At 42.7% G+C, this 21,166-nt stretch overlaps 1 protein-coding gene across 2 annotated transcripts in view; it reads left to right on the top strand.

The window, feature by feature from the left end:
• The window catches only part of LMBR1L (limb development membrane protein 1 like), a 59,311-nt gene that overhangs the window by 12,609 nt on the left and 25,536 nt on the right, over positions 1 to 21,166 (top strand). For both annotated transcript variants that reach the window (XM_088448615.1, XM_088448692.1), the window contains 2 exons: positions 2,847 to 2,880; positions 18,907 to 19,046. In XM_088448615.1, the coding sequence (XP_088304741.1) occupies positions 2,847 to 2,880; positions 18,907 to 19,046 (174 nt within the window). The remainder of the gene's footprint in view (positions 1 to 2,846; positions 2,881 to 18,906; positions 19,047 to 21,166) is intronic.

Raw genomic sequence — 21,166 nt, 5'->3', positions numbered from 1 at the left:
GGGAGAAAATCACGATTGTTAATTAAGGTAAGTATTGCTAACCTTACTCCCCCCTAACCTCCCCCTCCACAAGTGCCTAAATCTAACCCCCCCCCTCTTCCCCGCAGCCTAACCCTAAGTCTACCAGGGGGGTGCCCTAACCCTAAGTACCCCCCAGAGCCCTAAAACCTAACCCTCACCACCCCCCACGGCTGTCCGCACCCAGCTTGCCTTCGTTCGGTATGTCGGGCTCCCAGCGTAGGTCAAATGACAGGCATCCGGGATTTCGCCCCATGTCATTAGTACCTTGCCGGGATTAGACAGTCGGGAAGCCTGCGGTCGGCATTTCGACCATCTGCTCCCCTGCCTTGGCATTGAACTCTCCCCCAGCCTATTCAGAATTAGCGCAACATTGATATTATTTGACCCATATACAGAGTTGCAAATAGCAGGAGACTTGACTTCATGCACAGAAGTGCCAAAGATCACTTCACAAAGTGTCAAGTAACGACCCAAGACTCATGGGGCCCATACATCTGCAATGGACTGCCTCTGTTTCTCGTTCTACCGACGTCTGGAAATCCAACATGTGGATATCCTTGATTCGCTGATCCCAAACAAGATGATCGGGATCAGCGAGTCGGGGATGTTTAACATGCTGTTTTTTACCAGGTGCGTCAACGATCATTGATGGCATTGGTTCGTCGAACGGGGAATCTGGACCATATAATTAATGCCTGAATTAGGCTGTGTAGGGCATCTTATACCCTCAATCTAACTACTCCCACCATCTCACTATAGTTGTGGAAGGAGTCGCATAAGCAACAACCAATGATTTACTATACCATTGAAATACACACTGATTACAGACTGGAAAGCAAGATTACTACTCAGTATATGGACTAAGGGGGGTATTCATGAAAGCTTGGAGAGAGAGAAAATTGTGAGAGAAAAAGAAGCATCCCATCCGCTCCTAACTGTCTTTTTACTGGCTGTGTTTGAAAAATGACAGGAGTCGATTGGTTGGTACTTTAGCTTTCACAATTTTATCACTCTCCAAGCTTTCATTAGTTGGAAAAATTAGCTTAATTATAAACTGATACGGGCATCTGCTACCTCCATAGTGAAATGATCACCTGTCTAACAGATGGGAAGACCTTGAGAATACACCGGTTGATACAATCTGCAGATTAGAGGCGTACCCGAGTCCCTGATACAGGACCAAGCTTGATCCCTTTCTCAGAAATCTTTATTTACATCTATACCCTGACCTGCTGGATCCTTATTAGTTATCTACTCATCACATTGCACCTTGTGCCCACAATCCCTTAACCCGGACACTTAAAGAAGACTTTTAGGAAGCTGTGCTCTAATCACATAGTGATGGACAGGTAGAGGTACTTAAATCGGCTACAGTGAGCTTACTTTTATTATTTTCAGTCCACATTTTCTACTCCAGATTACATTTCTTGCTAATAGACAACAGTCTTTTGCTTAAACTGTGTATCACTAAAAATGATTATAAATCAATGTCTGACCATTCAACCTTCTTATTAGCCTTTATGATTTCTTAGATCCTCCTCATTTTTACTAGGGTTTAAGGGTGTATCAAGTTTTTTTTTTTTTTTTACATACAATTATGTAGATACTGTAGTTTCAGCATAATGTTCTATATTGTAGCACAATGCAGGAGATTTCCCAGAAATCTCTGGCTAAATGCCAATTAGCATTGTAAATCGCTGTCCCCAAACGCCAAAAACCAAAACGTGTGAGACTTCTGGAATTTTCCGCGGATAAAACTCGCTATTCAGAAGTTACCACAATGCTGTCCCTGTGAGTTCCCCTTTGTACATAGGAGGGATATTTTCATTAAAAATTAAAATATCCCCTGCGATACGGATCCTTAATAATCGCGGCAGTGCAGTGATTGTTAATACATAGGCCCCTAAATGATTCATTTTATGTAATCGCAGACATGCCTTGGATACTATTCTTACTGTATCCAAACCAGAGTTTTCCTTCCCCCACCTTGGTGCAATACTATGTTCTACTTTCAGGTCTCTGTAGCAGTGCTATTTATAGACAAGCAGTGGGCTAGATCTGTCAGATTTCATTTCAGTGCCCTGGAACTAGGATTTGTGGATCCAGGTATCTGGTTCATTTGGATTATTGATACCTGTTGACACGTCCATGGCCCATGCATCCAGGTCTGTAATATAAATAGAACACTAGGCGGCCACGCCAAAACAGTATTGCATATCATTCAATTGTTCAGTTATAAATTTGTAGGTTTAAAAAAAAAAAAAAAAAAGGTAACTTGGAGTTACCACTGTAACATTAGTACTTTTTAAAATATAATTCCATTTAAGATACAATTTATGCCTAACATTCATCTACCTCCAATTAGCAGAATATTGGGAGTTTTCTACAAGGAATTCCAATTATTCGGTAGGAATCACCCCCTCCAGTGCTGTAACACTACGACACGCAGAAGCTTCATCAGCCATGTGTCATTTTCTAACTCAGGCACTGTCTAACCTTGCCCGTATTACGCAGGTACAGCATGGCTAGAGTTTAAGTAGTTACCACTTTCCAGAATTTGGTTAGCAAGCATTTAAAGCGCTGGTAATCTGATCTGCATTGACTTAATGCCTTTGCTATCGAGAAGGGATGGTGTATAAAAATGTCTGATTAAAATTCCTTTGACTTCTTGCTTATGAAATATAACTTATTTTGTAGTTCCTAATTTCGGCATTACTGGTCTATTCAAAAGCATCTGGCTATCTGACCACATTGAGGTAGAATTTGGCAGTGTCTGATGTCAGCACTTCCTTACAGCTAATCATCTCTTTTTCTCCCTCTTCTAGTCGATGTTGAAGATGCCGCTGTCAACAGAATTGCGTAAGTACTTTTTTATTTTCTTTGACACGGAAGTCTAGTTGTTGAAGTGTTAAACATGTACGTTAACAGAACCTTCCAGCATTAACAATTAAAGAGAAATACTTTCGCTCCGATCAAATATTTACTAACCTGCTGTGTGTGTTTGTGGTTTAATGAATGTCTGCCCTTTTTCAAGAATCATCTGTGTATATTTTGGCAGACTGTTAGCAATAAACAGTGTGATCCAGTTTTAGAAAGAACACTATAACAAGGATTGAGGCACTAGTTGCAAAAAAACCCCAATCTGTATGATAAAAGGAGAGAGAGAGAGAGCATCCAACATATATAATAGCAGCTGTTTTCAATAGTTAAAAAAAGTGTTTCTTTAAAGTATTGTCAATTAAAAAAATCTATATTCACGGGTATAGCACATTCAAACACTCATTGAAAGCTATTATTCACATAAACAAGGTCCTGATGCAGAGTTGAGTGCAAATTAATTCTAGATGCTCCCTTATTGCGTACACAGAACTATAAGCTTCTATTCGCAGGTATGTAAATTTGTATAGATCTTTGCGGCCAGACAGCTCTTATCACTACACTTGACGTGATTAGCAGGGCACAATTGTACTAGTCTATACTTTGTGCAGTCTATACTTGATACGCCTGGAAACAGATGTATTTACGCCTCCATCCAACCTTACATAGCCCACAATTCTGTCGACATGCCCTCTGTTACCTTTGTGTGAGAGCGCCACTTTACAGTACTGCTGTTACACTTCAGTCAGACAGATCCGGCTGAAATGCGTACGATTCGGAATCTCCCATATTTACACTTGGTTTCAGAGCAATCACAGTGCAAAAACACGCAAGACATGCTCCACAAACAGCTGTATGTCCAACTCTACCTCAGCCCCTATGCCTCCAGAAAAAGTATGTAACGCATCCATTATATATACCAGAGTACTGCTTAGAATACTCTGATATAAAACAAAGCGAAGTGATCCCATAGGTCAGTGGTTCTAAAACTCTGTCCTCATATCCCCACACAGTTCACATTTTGCAGGTCACCCAGCAGGTGCATAGGTGCAGTCATTACCCACTGACACATTGTAAAGGTCTACAGAGGGAGCTAATTATTTCACTTGTGATTCTGTGAGATCTGGAAATCCTGCACTGTTTGGGGTCCTGAGGGCCGAGTTTGAGAACCTGTGCCATAGGTAATGGAATGTCACTATCTTCCTTTCTTACATCAGGCAGTCTTATTAGGAATATCAAAGTTCCACACTACAATTGTTTGAATGACTTGAGAACTTTTATATTCCAATTAGTTGGTGTCTAACTGCAGTCATCAGTAAATTCTCTCATACAGTCACTTACATATAGAGCGGGGGTATTCAACATGCAGCTCTCTATGACCTGCCATAGTTTTGCTACTGAGGCATGCTAAAACTGTGGCAGAGTATGTTGGGATGTGTAATTCTACGACAGTTGGGCGGCCGCATGTTGAATACCCCTGATGTAGAGTATTTAGAACTGCACAACACCTTTAGCGGCCCAGTCCATTCCCACTCTACTTTATATACTGTACTTCTATTGTTTACTGCCCTTTGCATTAATAGCATAGCTAGTGCTACCAATCATAGTGTTCATTCTAGAGGGGCACAGGAGCAGGGCATCAGAAAAGGGGGTGTGGTCACTCAAAGTGCGTGTCCATTTTAGCATTTTTAAACAGGGCAGGGCGCAGCACCCCACTAAAACAGCCTAGCAGGACGCTAAATCGGGGTCCCCTCGCTATATCAGTGGACCTTTTACTACCCATTCCTGTATTTTACCATAGTTCCAATCTCAGCTGCTACCCCACACTTATTTTGGCTCACTGGTCTGCTTAGTGGTTGATCACCTCAGTAGTAATGGAGCCCTGGGCTGCACCCCATGGGCCCCCTTATACCATTGCTATTAGTGATGATGCTGAAACAGGAATCTGATGCTCTCTGCTATCACGGACAAACACCTGGTTTCTATATAAGAGTAGAGCACTGTTATGCAGCACGATTGCGCTACAATTTCTGGGGGCTACATTTACATTGATTTTTATGGGGTGGGTTGTGTTTTTGTTTGGTGTGTGCATAATACAATTTCTTTTATTTCTAATGTGTTTTCTTGTGCAAAAATCATGCATCCATCACTGTGTGTATAATTTCTCTTAAGGTGAACCATTTGTTTATCAGTGAGCCCATATAAAAGTGATAGTAAATATTGATTACACAAAATATAGCTGCGATAACAGCAGGCACCTGGTATATATGCACAGAGCCTTGCATACCCTGTATGAATAATGATTGTGACACTGTTATTGAACCCTGGTGATTTGTACTGTGTGTGATAATGACTGTTTTGTCATCGCTCTTGAGCCTTTCCTATGTGACTGTCCTTTGCTCTGCCATGCTGTCCTAGGACCTGTGCACAGATATGTTAGACTTTAAACTTGCTACTGAGGCAATTTCCACTTCCCTCTTACACCATACCAGCTGCTTCCACTTTAACCCCGTGTGTACCTCCTGAGCTCTGTCTCTCTGTAACAAAGGATATATGGCAATATTTCATGCTGGGTTTACAAAGCAACTTCCACTTTAGGCATAAACATCTGCTATTACATTACTGTAAGTGTGAGGAAATATTAAGAAACTTAGAAAGTGAAATCCAGACAATTACTAAACCTTCTAAGATGGAGTTAAGCTCAGATGGAAAACAATTAATCCTACAATTTTTTTTATTTTTTTTTCAAGATTAGAAGATTTTGAAATCGGGCAGCATTAGCTGTTGCTGCTTCTCTTGCTCCGTTATACATCCTTGTATCCGGTCAGCCACTGTGTTTTTGTTTCCTTGAGCATTAAATGTTTCCTTTACATCATGCCTCTGGTTTGTGAAGATCTCTTTGAAATGTGATCTCTTCCTGTGTTTCTTACAGTAAAGATTAAGATAAAGGGCAGGAGCAAAGGAAACGTGTGTGTGTTCTACACCTGTGACATAATAGGGTAGATGTATGAAAGCGGCAAGCAAGTTAAGTGCCGCTATAACGCTTCGCCTCTTCACCGAGGCGCAGCAGGAAGCACTACCGATGATATATAAGAACTTCTCATCGGCCGGGGGGGGGGGGGGGGGAGTGATAACTCCCCCCTCTGGCGCTACCCGTTAGAGACCGCAGCACATCAGCCTAGTGCCGATGCCCTGTGTCTCTGTCCTGGCCGGCTCCACTGAGCATGCGCGGGATCTCTCAAGTATCGTGAGATCCCCGCGTGTCATGGATAATCACTGTGCATGTTAATGGGGTAGATGTACGAAGCCCAGAAGCGGTATAAGCGCACGTTATGTGCGCTGATACCGCTTCTCCCCATGTATGATCGGGGGTCTGGGCGGTAAAAGACGGGCGCTATGTGTCCCTGTCATTATCGGCACTGCTATCTACAAGATAGCAGCGCCGAGCGGCAGGGCCATGTAAGAACGGTCGTACCGCATGACCGTTCGGCCGGCTTTAGCTGTCGTTATCTCCACAGCAGAGACAGCGCTGTCCATGCTGGGGCTGCTGCCGGCTCCAGGGCTGCACGCAGGGATCTCGTGATACTTGTGAGATCCCGTGCATGCTCAGTGGAGCCGGCCGGGACAGAGACACAGGGCATCAGCACTAGGCTGATGCGCTGCTGTCTCTAGTGGGCAGCGCCGGAGGGGGTATTTAACGCTCCCCCTCTCCGGCCGATGAGATGTTCTTACATCTCATCGGTAGTGCTTCCTGCATCGCCTCGGTAAAGAGGCGAAGCAGTAAGTGGTATAGCAGCACGTTAAGTGCCGCTATCATACATCTACCCCAATGTCTGATATGATTAAGTAGTTTGTAAATATTACCTATCCTTCCTCCTTGTCTACCCCATCTGTGTCTCGCCTGTTTGTCTGCCCCACCGCTTTAGAATGTAAACTCTTACGAGCAGGGTCCTCTGCCCTCTTGTGCTTCTCTTAGGGCAGTGGCGTAAGTTCATCCCAGATGCCCGGAGGCAAGTTATAATTTTGTGCCCCCCCCGTCACAGTCGCTGACACTGTAATATAGTGTTTTGCAAGCAGATACACCCGTAGTTGCACACAGAACATAGGCATGCCAGGGAGGAGTGAGACAGAGAGCTGTGGGTGAGGTGGGCGCCGGATATTTCACACTGACATAAGAAGCTGCAGAGGAGCAGCAACACCAATGAGTAGAGACAGTATAGATATACAGAGGCAGCAGCTGATGGTCTGATACGGAGCTCTCCACTAGTGTATGGTGGTTTCTAAGGTGTCGGGTAGAGGTGCCATGTATTGGGTGACCATGACGGTACACTCCGGAGACTTAGGGATCTATTTACTAAGCAGTGTTAGGAGACAGAGTGAAAAGTGATAAGGTACCAGCCAATCAGCTCCCAACTGTCATCTCACAGGCTATTTAAAAAATTACAGTTGGGAGCTGATTGGCTGGCACCTTATCACTTTTCACTCTGTCTCCTGACACTGCTAAGTAAATAGACCCCATAGTTACAGCCCTAAGTGGGGTGAATATATAATGGGCAATGGAGGAGGTGCCCCTTCAGTGCCGGCGCACGGCGGCAGGCGCCTCCATTGTCTCCCATAGTTCTGCCCCTGTCTTAGGGCACCTAACACTTGGTTGCTTACGCCCTGTTGATTATTTCAGCATTATGATCACTAATGCAGCAATGTGCATAAACCTTGTCTTGTACTGTACTGTAGGTCACTGGTTTCTTGCTCACTTATTTATGTACTTTGTAAGGTGCTGCGGAATACTTGTAGTGCCATATAAATAAACAAATATCCAAAATAAAAATCCCAACTAAATACTGTATATATAGTTCCATTGTGCATACTATTAGTCTGATGGAAATGTGACAGACATCCCTAGCTGTTCCCCTGTTCCTATGAAATTGGTATTTATGGTTATGTCAGAAGTCTGTGTTCCTGTGAGACCTCTGTCCTGAGCTACCAATTCCCTTCTTAAGGTTATGGATGTCCTATTATAACCGGCCCATTCTCTGTGATTGTTTGTGCAGTACAGCGCCTAACATCTGCATACTGGTGATCCATTAAACCTGTCAATACACACATGAAATGTACACAAACGATAAGAGATATTAATGGAGAAGCCGACATCCATTGTCTCCTGATGGCAAATGAAGTGCGAGCTCATGCTTAGATTTCATATGGACTAGTTTGTTTTTCTCATACTGACTGCTATCTTTCTGACCACTTTGGCAGAGTGAGTAGTGAGCTTGCTATAATGCATATTATACAGGTTTACCCGATGCCCTAAATAACACAGAGAATGTTGCCTGGCAGCCATCTTCTCAGTGTCAGAACAATGTGCTGGCTCGTTGGGTAATCATATACGTCAGGTACTTATTACATGGTCTGTGTGATTTCTGTCTTGCTCACATGCAGACGGCACTGTCCTTAAATGTTTCTGTTTTTAGGTTTTAGTATAACAATCCTAAACTAATGGTAACTGTGCTCTACATTGATATGATCTCCATTACTCAGGTGTAGATGCAACCATTACTGGAGTATGTGCAATGACCTGTTAGGCGCTGACAGTGTTTTCAGGAGGGCATTTGCTAGATGTAGAAGAAAGCGATTTCTGCAGCTTATTCTTTCTATGTAAATTGTAGTGGAGATGCCGTTCTTGATTCGCAGCCTCACATCCCGGCATTCCTCCATTGGTGTTCTGAGTGGTGGTAAAGCACAGCAGTGTGTAGTGGGTATTGTTTTTTCCTTACACTGTAATCAGATGCATACAAGTGTAGATAGTGTGGTGCATGATGGTCCATAAATGAAAGCCACAGCAGAGAAACCCACAACCTACACTGCTCAAAAAAATACAGGGAACACTTAAACAACACAATGTAACTCCAAGTCATTCACACTTCTGTGAAATCAAACTGTCCACTTAGGAAGCAACATTGATTGACAATCAGTTTCACATGCTGTTGTGCAAATGGAATAGACAACAGGTGGAATTTATAGGCAATTAGCAAGACACCCCCAATAAAGGAGTGGTTCTGCAGGTGGTGACCACAGACCACTTCTCAGTTCCTATGCTTTTTGGCTGATGTTTTGGTCACTTTGAATGCTGGCGGTGCTTTCACTCTAGTGGTAGCATGAGACGGAGTCTACAACCCACACAAGTGGCTCAGGTAGTGCAACTCATCCAGGATGGCACATCAATGGGAGCTGTGGCAAGAAGGTTTGCTGTGTCTGTCAGCGTAGTGTCCAGAGCATGGAGGCGCTACCAAGAGACAGGCCAGTACATCAGGAGACGTGGAGGAGGCCGTAGGAGGGCAACAACCAAGCAGCAGGACCGCTACCTCCGCCTTTGTGCAAGGAGGAACAGGAGGAGCACTGCCAGAGCCCTGCAAAATGACCTCCAGCAGGCCACAAATGTGCATGTGTCTGCTCAAACAGTCAGAAACAGACTCCATGAGGATGGTATGAGGGCCTGACGTCCACAGGTGGGGGTTGTGCTTACAGCCCAACACCGTGCAGGACGTTTGGCATTTGCCAGAGAACACCAAGATTGGTAAATTCGCCACTGGCGCCCTGTGCTCTTCACAGATGAAAGCAGGTTCACACTGAGCACATGTGACAGAATCTGGAGACGTCAAGGAGAACGTTCTGCTGCCTGCTACATCCTCCAGCATGACCGGTTTGGCAGTGGGTCAGTAATGGTTTGGGGTGGCATTTCTTTGGGGGGCCGCACAGCCCTCCATGTGCTCGCTAGAGGTAGCCTGACTACCATTAGGTACCGAGATGAAATCCTCAGACCCCTTGTGAGACCATATGCTGGTGTGGTTGGCCCTGGGTTCCTTCTAATACAAGACAATGCTAGACCTCATGTGGCTTGACTGTGTGAGCAGTTCCTGCAAGACGAAGGCATTGATGGTATGGACTGGCCCACCCGTTCCCCAGACCTGAATCCAATTGAGCACATCTGGGACGCCATGTCTCGCTCCATCCACCAACGCCACGTTGCACCACAGACTGTCCAGGAGTTGGCAGATGCTTTAGTCCAGGTCTGGGAGGAGATCCCTCAGGAGTCCATCCGCCACCTCATCAGGAGCATGCCCAGGCGTTGTAGGGAGGTCATACAGGCACGTGGAAGCCACACACACTACTGAGCCTCAGTTTGACTTGTTTTAAGGACATTACATCAAAGTGTTTTTCCACTTTAATTTTGAGTGTGGCTCCAAAAGCAGACCTCCATGGGTTAATAAATTTGATTTTCAATCATATTTTTTGTGTGATTTTGGTGTCGGCACATTCAACTATGTAAAGAAAGTATTTAATAAGAATATTTTATTCATTCAGATCTAGGATGTTATTTTAGTCTTCCCTTTATTTTTTTTGAGCAGTGTATATTCACTTTACCGGAATAAAGTGCAGAATTTGCAGCAAATACATTTTATACTTTCGTCTTCCACAACTGCCAGCTTTTTACATTATATATGTGACTGTTTCAGAGTGGATTGAATGTTTCTTATATTGTCAGTAAACTTGTTTTTATAGATCTGCATTCTTTTTAAAATTGTGCCGCTTGGAGAGTGCTTTTATTATACCTTATTTTGTCTCAGTTAAAGCCAGATTCATTTAGACTTGAAAAGCCGTAACTGGCGAAAAAGATTTGCCTACTGCCGCTTTTCCCCTGTCCGCGACTTATCTCCTAATTCAATTCCAGGACTATTTCGCCTAAGCGGAAACTTAATGCTCTGTAACAGGTGGAAGAGTTTCTCCAGTGAATGGCAGGCGGAAAAAAGTGCAAAATATCTATTTTGGGGTGCAAATGTGGGGAATTGCTTCAGAACCCTTTGGACCCCCCAAAAGGACAAATTAGCCCAAAAAAATAAAACAAATTACCTCAGAACACCCCAAAAAAGACATTTTTGGGGCAAAATTTAAAAAAGTGGGGGGGACAGGGATACAAACTAGCGAAATAGGTTTCTTGGGTGGCTGTATGAATGGGCCAGTTGTCTTTAGGGTTGCTGCTGCATGCAGCAGGTGGATTTTTGCACATTTTTTAAAAGTGCACTTTAGAGACCCAAAAATATGCTGACACCCATTTTCGAGTACCCCAAACTTGACTGGACTATTTTCAACAAAAAATACTGTTTTCTATCATTCTTCACCACTTTTACAAAAAAGCTTCTAGAAAGCTTTTAACACAACTTAAGGACACAAAGTACATTATTAGGCCTAGTAGTACACATCTGTAATGATTTCCAGTGTCAGTGCATCTTATTTTGGGGTACACACTGATTCCCCTATTCTATTCAGTACTTTCCGCCTGTTATGCATTCGCTTATTTGCATTTTTTCGCCTGTTCTGCAATTGAATAGGGCGAAACGCGGGTTACGTGCATGCTGCCAATTCGCCTCCCAAACAGGCGAGAAGTCCGGGACTTTTTGCAGCTAATTGAATTCGGCTCTTAGTATGGGATTAGGCGTCTGAGTCAGTGATGGCAGAGGCTTGTGAGGGTAACTCAACCAGGTAGGGGCATGCACTAGAGATCCAAGGCATTTTCTAGGCGCACTAAGTAAATACATTTTGAAGTTGACCATCTGTTAGGAAATCAGCCGTTCAGCACCTATAAAAGTATGTCCTGTTGTGTACAGAATACAAGGAAACATTTCCTGATCATTCAGATGCATGAGAGTCTGAGTTCTAGAATACTATGAAATACAGGCTGCACGGAAGTCCTACTTACTCTAAATAATTTTCTATAAACTAATTGCTAATACTGTTTACAAGTATGTAACATTTACAGCTTTATCACAGCTCTGAGAAGATGCTGTAAGTGGAGGATTGTATTGTCTCTATACACATCAGAATTTGAGCACTAAGCACATTGAAGTTTACTATTTCTGGTCTTGGAATTCAAAATTGTAGAGAAAAAGCTTAACGGCAAATGGGGGCATACACCAGGGCTCGACAAAACCCGGGAGCCAGGTCGCCATAGCGACCAGATTTGGCTGCCTGTCGACCAGGTTTTCAGCAACTCCCGGGCCCTGTAGTGCAGACCGCGAGCACGGTCCACACTACAGAGTAACAAACATACAGCCGTCAGCGGCGGCTGTATGTTTGTTATAGCAGCCGATGAGTCTGTCAGACTCTCATTGGCTGCTGCGTCGTTCACGGAGTGAGCCGGCTGGAGCTCACTCATGAGCTCCACCTTCCGACTCACCCCGCAGCAGGTTGGAAGAGACGTCACGTCATGACGTTTCTCCCATAGTGCAGAGCAGCCAGGAGGAGCGGACAGTGGCGGTCGTCGATAGGAGCGGGGATCAGGTAAGTTGCTTTTTTCTTTTTTTAAGGGACACTGCATAGGTGCGGGTGGACGCTACTGTAGGGACACTGCATAGGTGGGGGTGGCCGCTACTGTAGGGACACTGCATAGGTCGGGGTGGCCGCTACGGGGTACACTATGGGGGGGCTACTACTAGGGGAAATGCATAGGGGGGACCATTACTGAGGGCAATGCATAGGGGGGCACTTCTGGGGGCACTGATTAAAGAGACACTACATAAGGGAACCACTACTGGGGGCACTGCAGAGGGGGGGATTATTACTGGGGGCACTGCAGAGGGGAGGATTACTACTGGGGCACCCCGTTAGTGGTGTGGCCATGGGGGTTGGTTGTCAGGGGCATAGGTGCTTAGTAACGCTTCCCGGGGGGAAGGGGGGGGGGTCTGGCTCCTACACTTTCATCCTGGCTCCTAAGTTTTAGAAAAATTTGTTAAGCCCTGACATACACATTGGCATTGTACATTTTTTTTTTTTTTTTTATGGCACATAGGTTTATATTTAATGTTTACCGATAAATTCAATCACCATTTTTATATATATATATATATATAATATATATAATATATTTTTTTTTTTGTGATACCAGACATTATCATGTTCAAGCTGAACCCATGGAAACGCATCTAAATGCTTTTCAGTCTTATTCCCTTTTTAAAGCATTCTGCCATTGAAATTAATAGAAATTTTTGATCTGCTTTGGTTCATGTTGTCTGCACAGGAAATGGAACAAGAAGCATTTGAGTAAAACACAGCAAGATGCACACAATAATGTAAAGTCATGTGAATCATATGTCATAGTGGATAGAGCCTATATCTGTTAAGCTGCGTGAACACATATTCAATCACTCTACTCATCGGGTAAATGTTCCCAATTAACCGAGTGCTGTATCCCTAGCTGGACCCCCTGTCAGCTGCCTTCGAGGCCGTACACACTGTGCAGACATAGCTCCGTGTGTACAGGCTTCTATGAGATTGGGACGTCAGGCTGACTATTACACATTGCATAAGATGCAACCTCCCGACTGTTGCAGGAGCATTAGAAGCCGTTTATTGGCCAACACACCTGCAGCAATATTGCATACACACCTATGCAATCATCTACCCAATCACCTTCTACCTGACGATTGTATAGCTGTGTACAGAGTTTAAGGTCAGTTGCAAATTGTAATCTGCTATGGAGCATAATTGAGGTACTGTACGAGTCTTTACTATACAACACTGGATGGATTTCTCTAGAGCTGGGAACTGCGGGACAATCTGGCATGCTGGGTTAATTTAATGAGAGTTGGTTGGGATGGGAGGACAAGGTGCTACATGGAGGGGAGAGTGATGTGTGTAATTAATGGCGCTTGTCTGATTTCATAAATGTTTGTAAATATGAAAGCTCAAGTGCTATCGAAGTCTATAATATTTATGTTTTATACTGTAACATCATACAGGTTGTCTGGTATCTCTTTACACAACTTTGTTAGGAATGTAGGCCTCTCAGATTGTGTTGCTGAAGGCAATTACACACAGTTTTATATTAAACTGCTTTTACTGGCTTGTCTTGAACTTCTCCTGTTTACTATTGATGCAGTACTGAAATAGCATGTTTCCATATGCCCTGGGGCACCAGCGATCACACCCTCTACATAAACGTGCAGCTTGTCCTCATTTCCGCTTCTTAGTGTTCAGCAAGCATCACTCTCTTGTCCTCACTTGCTGCGTGCTTTCTACATACCATGGTGCTGTATTCAGCAGTAAATAGCGTGCTCTTCACATTCAAGACATACAGTGACAATATGGTCATGTTTACCAGCTTGTAAGAGAGCTACCAAGGTTTTAAAAATGAGAGGGTATAAAGAGCAAAGAGTTTTTTTATTACTTTGAACTATGTAGGATAGAGATTCAGGTTTTCCTCAAAGGAAATTCCTATCTCATTATAATAGACCTGCATCACGTTTATGAGCTGGATGTTGCCAGTGGCTCTCTGTGTATATAATCAGTGCTGTACAAGGACTTCAGTCTGTATAAATAGACAAAATAGTATAATGTGGTGTAAACCACTTTTATAACTGTATTCTATAATACACAACTATTACTGTATGTAGTAAAGATTCTAGAGATCAGTTAGGAGTCTTGTGACTATATTGCATTTCTACCTGCTAATCCTTGTGTCCTATGGTGGCGTGTGTATGCAGTGGGACCCCCACGGCCTGCCTTCCTCCCCCATGCAGCCTGGATATGTCGCAGAAGGCAGATCGGCCGCCATCCCAGGCGGGAAGAGACAGAGGAAAGGGGGGGAGAGGCCGGGGGTAGATGGGAGAGACAGATAAGGGAAGGGAGCTAGAAAGTCAGGACTGACCTACAGCGAGATGGGGGTGAGGGTGGCAGAGGGAGAAAAGACTGGCAAGAAACAAATACAGCACAGATGTTTTATTCTTTTTAATTTATGCATTTTATGTACTCGTGACTGGGACAATGAGTGCAAAATACTAGTACTTACAAATTTAAATAGAAAATAATTATATTAGTTTCCATAGAGTTGTTGCATTCCATGCCCTGTATGGAAAGCATTTGACTTGCTGGTTTGCTTTCATATCACAGTACATAGTTCTATCGCTAATACAGATGAACATTGTGAATAGTGTGGAATTGCAACACCCCTGCTTCTGTACCCATACTTTGTTCCTACTCAGTGAAGATGATCCACAGATTAATTGTAGCCAATTACATGTGCTTATGACTGTGGCATTGTCACTGCTTAATGAGGCTTTAATAGTAATTGTATAAATAACTTGAGTGACCTAGAAATGGCTACACCCGCGACAGTAAAATGCTGATAGAAGGATTACAGTTGATGTCTGTACTCGGCTATGCACAGGGACTTTTGAGAGCACGGTTCACAAGGCAAATTTAAATTCACTTATACAGGGCATATCCAATCCCATTAGTCAGATAGCCAGTGTATCTTCTAAATTATTGCTGGCCGTTCACTATTGTGAATGTATGTAGGCCTACATCTTCGCTGTCTCCCAGATTGGACTAATTCCTGAACTCCATATTTTATCCACCGCATAATCTATACTAATATAAAAAGAACGTTGTGTCTGTCTGTCTGTTCAGAGTTGGTATAAAAACTACTGAACCGATTTTCATGAAAATTGCATTTTGTAGTGGAAACTCCTAGAAAGAATCTGCACTTTGTTTCATCTTGATCCTTCAAGATAAAGCTGGGCAATAACAAAATCAATGCGCACTACCGGTAAGGGGTGGGAGGAGAGGTGCTTTGGGCGGAATCGGTATGTAATGCCGGCTGTCGGGATGCCTCCTGTGAAAATACAAACAGCGGCGTCCCGATGGTTGGTATCCCAACAGGGGTCGGGCAAGTATAATTAGCCTTAGCCCTTCTCCCCCTAACCCTCCCTTCTTGTAGCCTAACCCTCCCCGTTGGTGCCTAAACTTAACCCTCCCCCCTTTGTTCCTAAACCTAGCCCTCCCCCTTAGTGCCTAACCAACCCTCCCGCCTAGGGATGCCTAACCCTAACCTCCCCTAACCCCGCTACGCTGCCTAAACCTAACACACGTCGGGATTCAGACCGGCGGCATGCTGTCCACTGGTCTGATAACTACATCCCGCTTTGGGCCCATGATAAATAGGATAGGCTACATAGCAGTCTGTGCACAAGGCACACCATGACATTGACTGCCACCAGTCTGTATAGCACTGCTGGTCACGTGGGCCACCCCCGCGACAGGGACCCTTTGCAAAGCAATACAACTAGAACACATCAAATAAAAAATGTTGACGGAAGCAATTTCATCGTGGGCAAAGCTGCGGGCAACAGTTAGTTTATAATAAAGGTGTAGCCATATTGCTATAGTATATTGATTTAGATGAACTTCTTACTGTGATACTTGTCAACTAAACTTCTCTATGGTGCTTAATCAATATACTCACCATGTGTTATCTGCTGTATAATTGGAGGGGGTCACTCTAGTCCAGTGGTTCTCAAACTCTGTCCTCAGGACCCCACACAGTTCACGTTTTGCAGGTCACCCAGCAGGTGCACAGGTGTATTCATTACTTACTGACACATTTTTAAAAGATCCACAGGTGGAGCTAGTTATTTCACTTGTAATTCTGTGAGGAGACCTGGAAAACATGCACTGTTTGGGGTCCTGAGGACAGAGTTGAGAATCTGTGCTCTAGTCTAAAGCTACTTACACTATACAATTATTGGGCTGATTTGACAATAATTGGGTGATTGGCCTCATTTATTGTACAGTGTGCATGAACGATTGTTTTAGTGTTTCACCGATAAAACAATTGATTTTGCAGAAAAATCGTCCCAATCATCGTAATGATCAAAAAATCGTATAGTGTGTGCCTAGCTGTAAGCCAGCAACACATCTAAAAAATTATCTTTCCAACCAGCCAACTATTTAGCTGTGCGGAAAGAAAATCTGGTAATTTATGGTGACAAATGACAATCTGCTGTTTGCTCCCAATTGCCGTATATAAGATGGAAACTGCATTTCATGCAAGTTGGTAAAAATTAGTTTGGATTTACCCAGCTTGTTTTCGTCTATTATCCAGCATTTGGGAGAAAACAGCCAATTGTCATTGTGCACATACATTACCAGATTTTCGTTCCAACCAGCCAACTGGTTGGAGCGATGATTTCCTGGTTTGTGGCCAGCTTAAATTGGTATTTTCAACTCCAGTACTCGGGGACCCCTAACAGCGTATGTTTTGCAGATCACCTAGTTGGTGCACGTGCATTCATTACTGGCTGACACATTTTAAAAGATCCACAGGTAATTCTATTTATTTCACTTGTGATACTGAGAAGACCTGTAAAACATGTCCTGTTTAGGGGTCCCTGAGGACTGGAGTTGGGAAACACTGATCTAATAATAGCAAAGAATAGAAAAATACACTGCTTCACACCAAGTGATATAAAGATGAACTGTGACAAGTCCAAATAACGCTATATACATGGTACATATTAAGTTTAATGTTTAAACTTTTAGTCAATAAAACATAGTATGTCATTTATAGGAATATTAATAGCCTTCATATAGCAAATATTGGATTGTCCACCATAAGCTGCTGTTGCTCAATTAGTGGCATTAACTACAGATAAAGTTGGTGGATGTGGGACACAATATTTAAGTTTCAATTTCTATAAATTCCATGCACCTAAATCCTAGATGAGACCAGGTATATGCATGTAAATTTACCAGTTATGGAATGAGCTTGGAGTCCATTTTTGTAAATACCCCTGCAATCCATCCAGTCTCCTTGGCAATACTTCTGACTGCATTGTAGTTTAATAGTCTGTGGTATGCAAAGTCCATGAAACAAAAGTGATGTCTATGGAGTGGCTGCTAACTGAGGTGCTAATTTACAGCAAACCTCTGGGTTTTTAGAGCGCTGTGCAGACAGAGAAAACTTGCTTGTACCTACCTTCTTTCTAGAGGTTGCAACAAAAAGCAAAACAAGATCTGGCTGATAATTATATTTGCAGTACCGAGGTCCTGTTTTGTTGTTATATATTAGGGTCCCTGTTTACTAACTAGTTTTATCACAAAAATGAGTGATCAATGTCACTGTGTATGATAAATGGTGCTCCAGCCAATCAGCTCCCAACTGTCATTTTTCTGACAGTTGACAGTTGAGAGCTGATTGGCTGGAGCACCATTTATCATACACAGTGACATTGATCACTAGTTTTGGTGATAAAACTAGTTCGTAAATGAGGCCCTAGATGTATTATTTTAAATAGTTACTTATATAGCACAAACAATCCCCAGTGCTTTGCCAATAATATTTCAGTCACTCACATCAATACCTGCCCCCAGTGGAACCTACAATCTGTTTTTCCTACCATTTGCACACAGACTAGTGTTCATTTTATCCGAATCCACTTAGTCTATTGGTATGTTTCTGTAATGTGGGAGGAAACTTGAGTACCTAGAGGTGCATACACAGAGAGAACATCCAAACATCAGACAGACCAGGATTTGATCTTCTGACTTCAGTGCTTTGAGGCACTAATGCTAAATGCTACACTATGCTGCCACGTCCTTGCTGTTCACACGTGCACTGGGAAAATGGATAAAACTCATGAATAATGTTACATACTTGAGATGTAACCGTGGTACATTTTCAATGCGTTTTCCATGTATTCTGGTTTTGCCAATGAGTTTTATGTTGTATTGGTAGAGTGTATTAACTCATGAGGATGATACTATGCCGTATTACTTGAAGGCGGAAAGAGTCAGCGTGTTCATGTCAAGTTACGTATACAGTAATAATTGCATTTGAGGAATTATTATTTGTCATTGAAACAATTTTCGTACTATGTCTATTTGGTTGGTTGGTGATATATATCTCACAATTTTATCTTGCATCAAGCTTTGATACATATGCCCCTATGTGTATTAAAATTACCGAATTGGTTTCCATTGGTAAAACAAACCCAAACATGCAAGTACTGCACACTTTGTTAAGCTTGACATATTACATATGCACTAAATCACAGTGCTGTTTTGTTGTTTGTTTTTATAAACAGTGAATGCTAATGAGTGCAAGTGCAATAACGTTTCCGGCTTGCATCATGTCTCACCCCATCTTAGTAAATGTATTGTGTGTTTTGTCCCCAGGCTCTGGATGTGTACGTTCACCCTCGCTGAGTCTGTGGGGGCCGTGCTCCTGCTGCCTTTTTCAATCATCAGTAATGAAGTGCTGCTCTCGGTGCCACACAATTACTACATACAGTGGCTGAATGGATCCCTCATCCATGGTGAGTGACCACCACAGCGCAGTATGAGCATCTATGTAAGATTAGAGCACATTAAAACATGTCTCATTAGCACTTAAAGGGTATAAATACAACATGGAATACAAAGATTTGTATACAGTCAGGTGCATAAATATTGGGACATTCACAGAATTTCATTGATAATGAAATAACGAGGGAATAGCCCACACCTGTCCATTAAATAGCTTTTGAGTTGATAGTCCCATTACTTTTGGCCCCTTAAAAAGTGGGAGTCACATATAGAAACTGTTGTAATTCCTACACCGTTCACCTGATTTAGATGTAATTACCCTCAAATTAAATCTGAAAGTCTGCAGTTAAAGCACATCTTGTTTGTTTCATTTCAAAGCCATTGTGGTGGTGAATAGAGGCCAAAATATGAAAATTCTGTCAATGTCCCAATATTTATGCACCTGACTGTATTTTATAGTGAACTGGCTGTGCCTTGTTATGCCATATTCCAGCATATATAATGGGCATGCAACATTTTCAGATGTTCTAGGAATAAAATCTCCAACTGAACAACCTTTTTTAGCTGTGAACTAGGGTGCATAACTTTTTTGCTGTTCAACCAGAAATCTGGATTAAGTTAACCTTAGTTTCAATGGGCGTTAACGTGGCTTTTAGTCAGCACCTCCAGAGTAGGTAACTCTCCTCTATATGCTCCAGCGAGTTGCATTCCTATCTGTCCTACCCAATCTGAAGTCTGACGTTGGCACTTACACTTAAAACAATGGAGGTTGAAAGCATACATCATATTTATGCTCTTATCTTGTTTACTAGTTTCTATGTATGCCTTGTATGGCGCTGCTGACACCTTGTGGCCCCTTATAAAAGTTAATAATAATTTTAAGGTAAAAATGTCAGGACACCATTCAGTACCCCATGGGACTCTCTTCCCAATGAATAATAATGTTTGTAGTGATTTTTATGTAGGGAAATATGGCCAATAAATATGTAATTTTCTCTAAAAAGTAGAAAACCTGGGATAAATGATGTGGGACATGTATGTTGGGTGTTGTATTGATGGGAAAAGGGGTTTTGAAAGTACGAGTACAGATGCAGGTACAAGTGTTTATAAATTCTTACAAACTTGCATATGCACACTTAAAAATCTCTTTAGTGACATCTGAATGCATCCCAAAAACTTTAGACTAGTGGTTCTCAACGCCAGTCCTCAAGTAGCACCAACAGGTCATGTTTTGTGAATTTATTTAATCATGCACAAGTGAGTTAGGGGCCTATGATTTACTTGTGGCACTGCTGCAATTATTAAGTCAGGGCCGCAACATATTTTATTTTGGAATGAAAATATCCCAGCTATGTACTAAAGTTACTTCACAAGGACAAAGGTAGCAATTACCTTGCGCGTTATATCCCTAGCCTATTGGAGGAGACTTTCACGTTTGTGAAAACTCCTCCAGGAAATCTGACGCGGCGCATGCACACAGTGACAGTTTCTGCCTCTGACATAGGGGTCAGACCGTAGTCCCCATTGATGATGATGTGTACTGCGATCTGCACCAATAATTAGCCTTTGCAGGAGATTTCTGTGAATCTGCATGAGTCTATTCATACATAGCGGTGATGCATAAACTTGCGGCAAAGCTATAGGTTCTGCCTTATTTTATGAAAAACCGCCCTGATAAATAGCCCTTTCAATCTGTTATACTGGGTCAGCAATTATCCTATCAACTTCTACAGACAGAAATTCTCAAAATATGGTCAGTTGGGAACCACTGCTGTAGACCCTTATTTATTTGCGGAAATACACTGGCTGGTTATCATTTTTCAATTATTTATAAAAGTTCTAAATCAACTATTTGTTGCCATTTAATGGCCTGCAATCCATTGATGGTGGCCACGAACAGCCTTCTACGATGTTCTGCTATCTTTTTATTTTATTTTTTTCATTCCACTCTTAAATGCACCTCGCATAGGTCGCACGCTACAGATATAATGCGCAACTTGAACACAATGCCTGCTACTTATTGATGTAATTGCGTTGTGCGGTATCTGGAGCGCGTTTTATGAAAATATCCAGCAAAGTGCGCACAGTATGGAACTTGTGGCTAATTGAATTTGGTCTTATGAGACTCCAG

This window comes from Taudactylus pleione, unplaced genomic scaffold, assembly GCF_031769625.1.
Source record: "Taudactylus pleione unplaced genomic scaffold, aTauple2 ptg000005l, whole genome shotgun sequence".
NCBI lineage: Eukaryota > Metazoa > Chordata > Amphibia > Anura > Myobatrachidae > Taudactylus > Taudactylus pleione.
The sequence above is the reverse complement of the archived record's forward strand: the minus strand, read 5'-3'. Positions and strand labels throughout refer to the sequence as shown.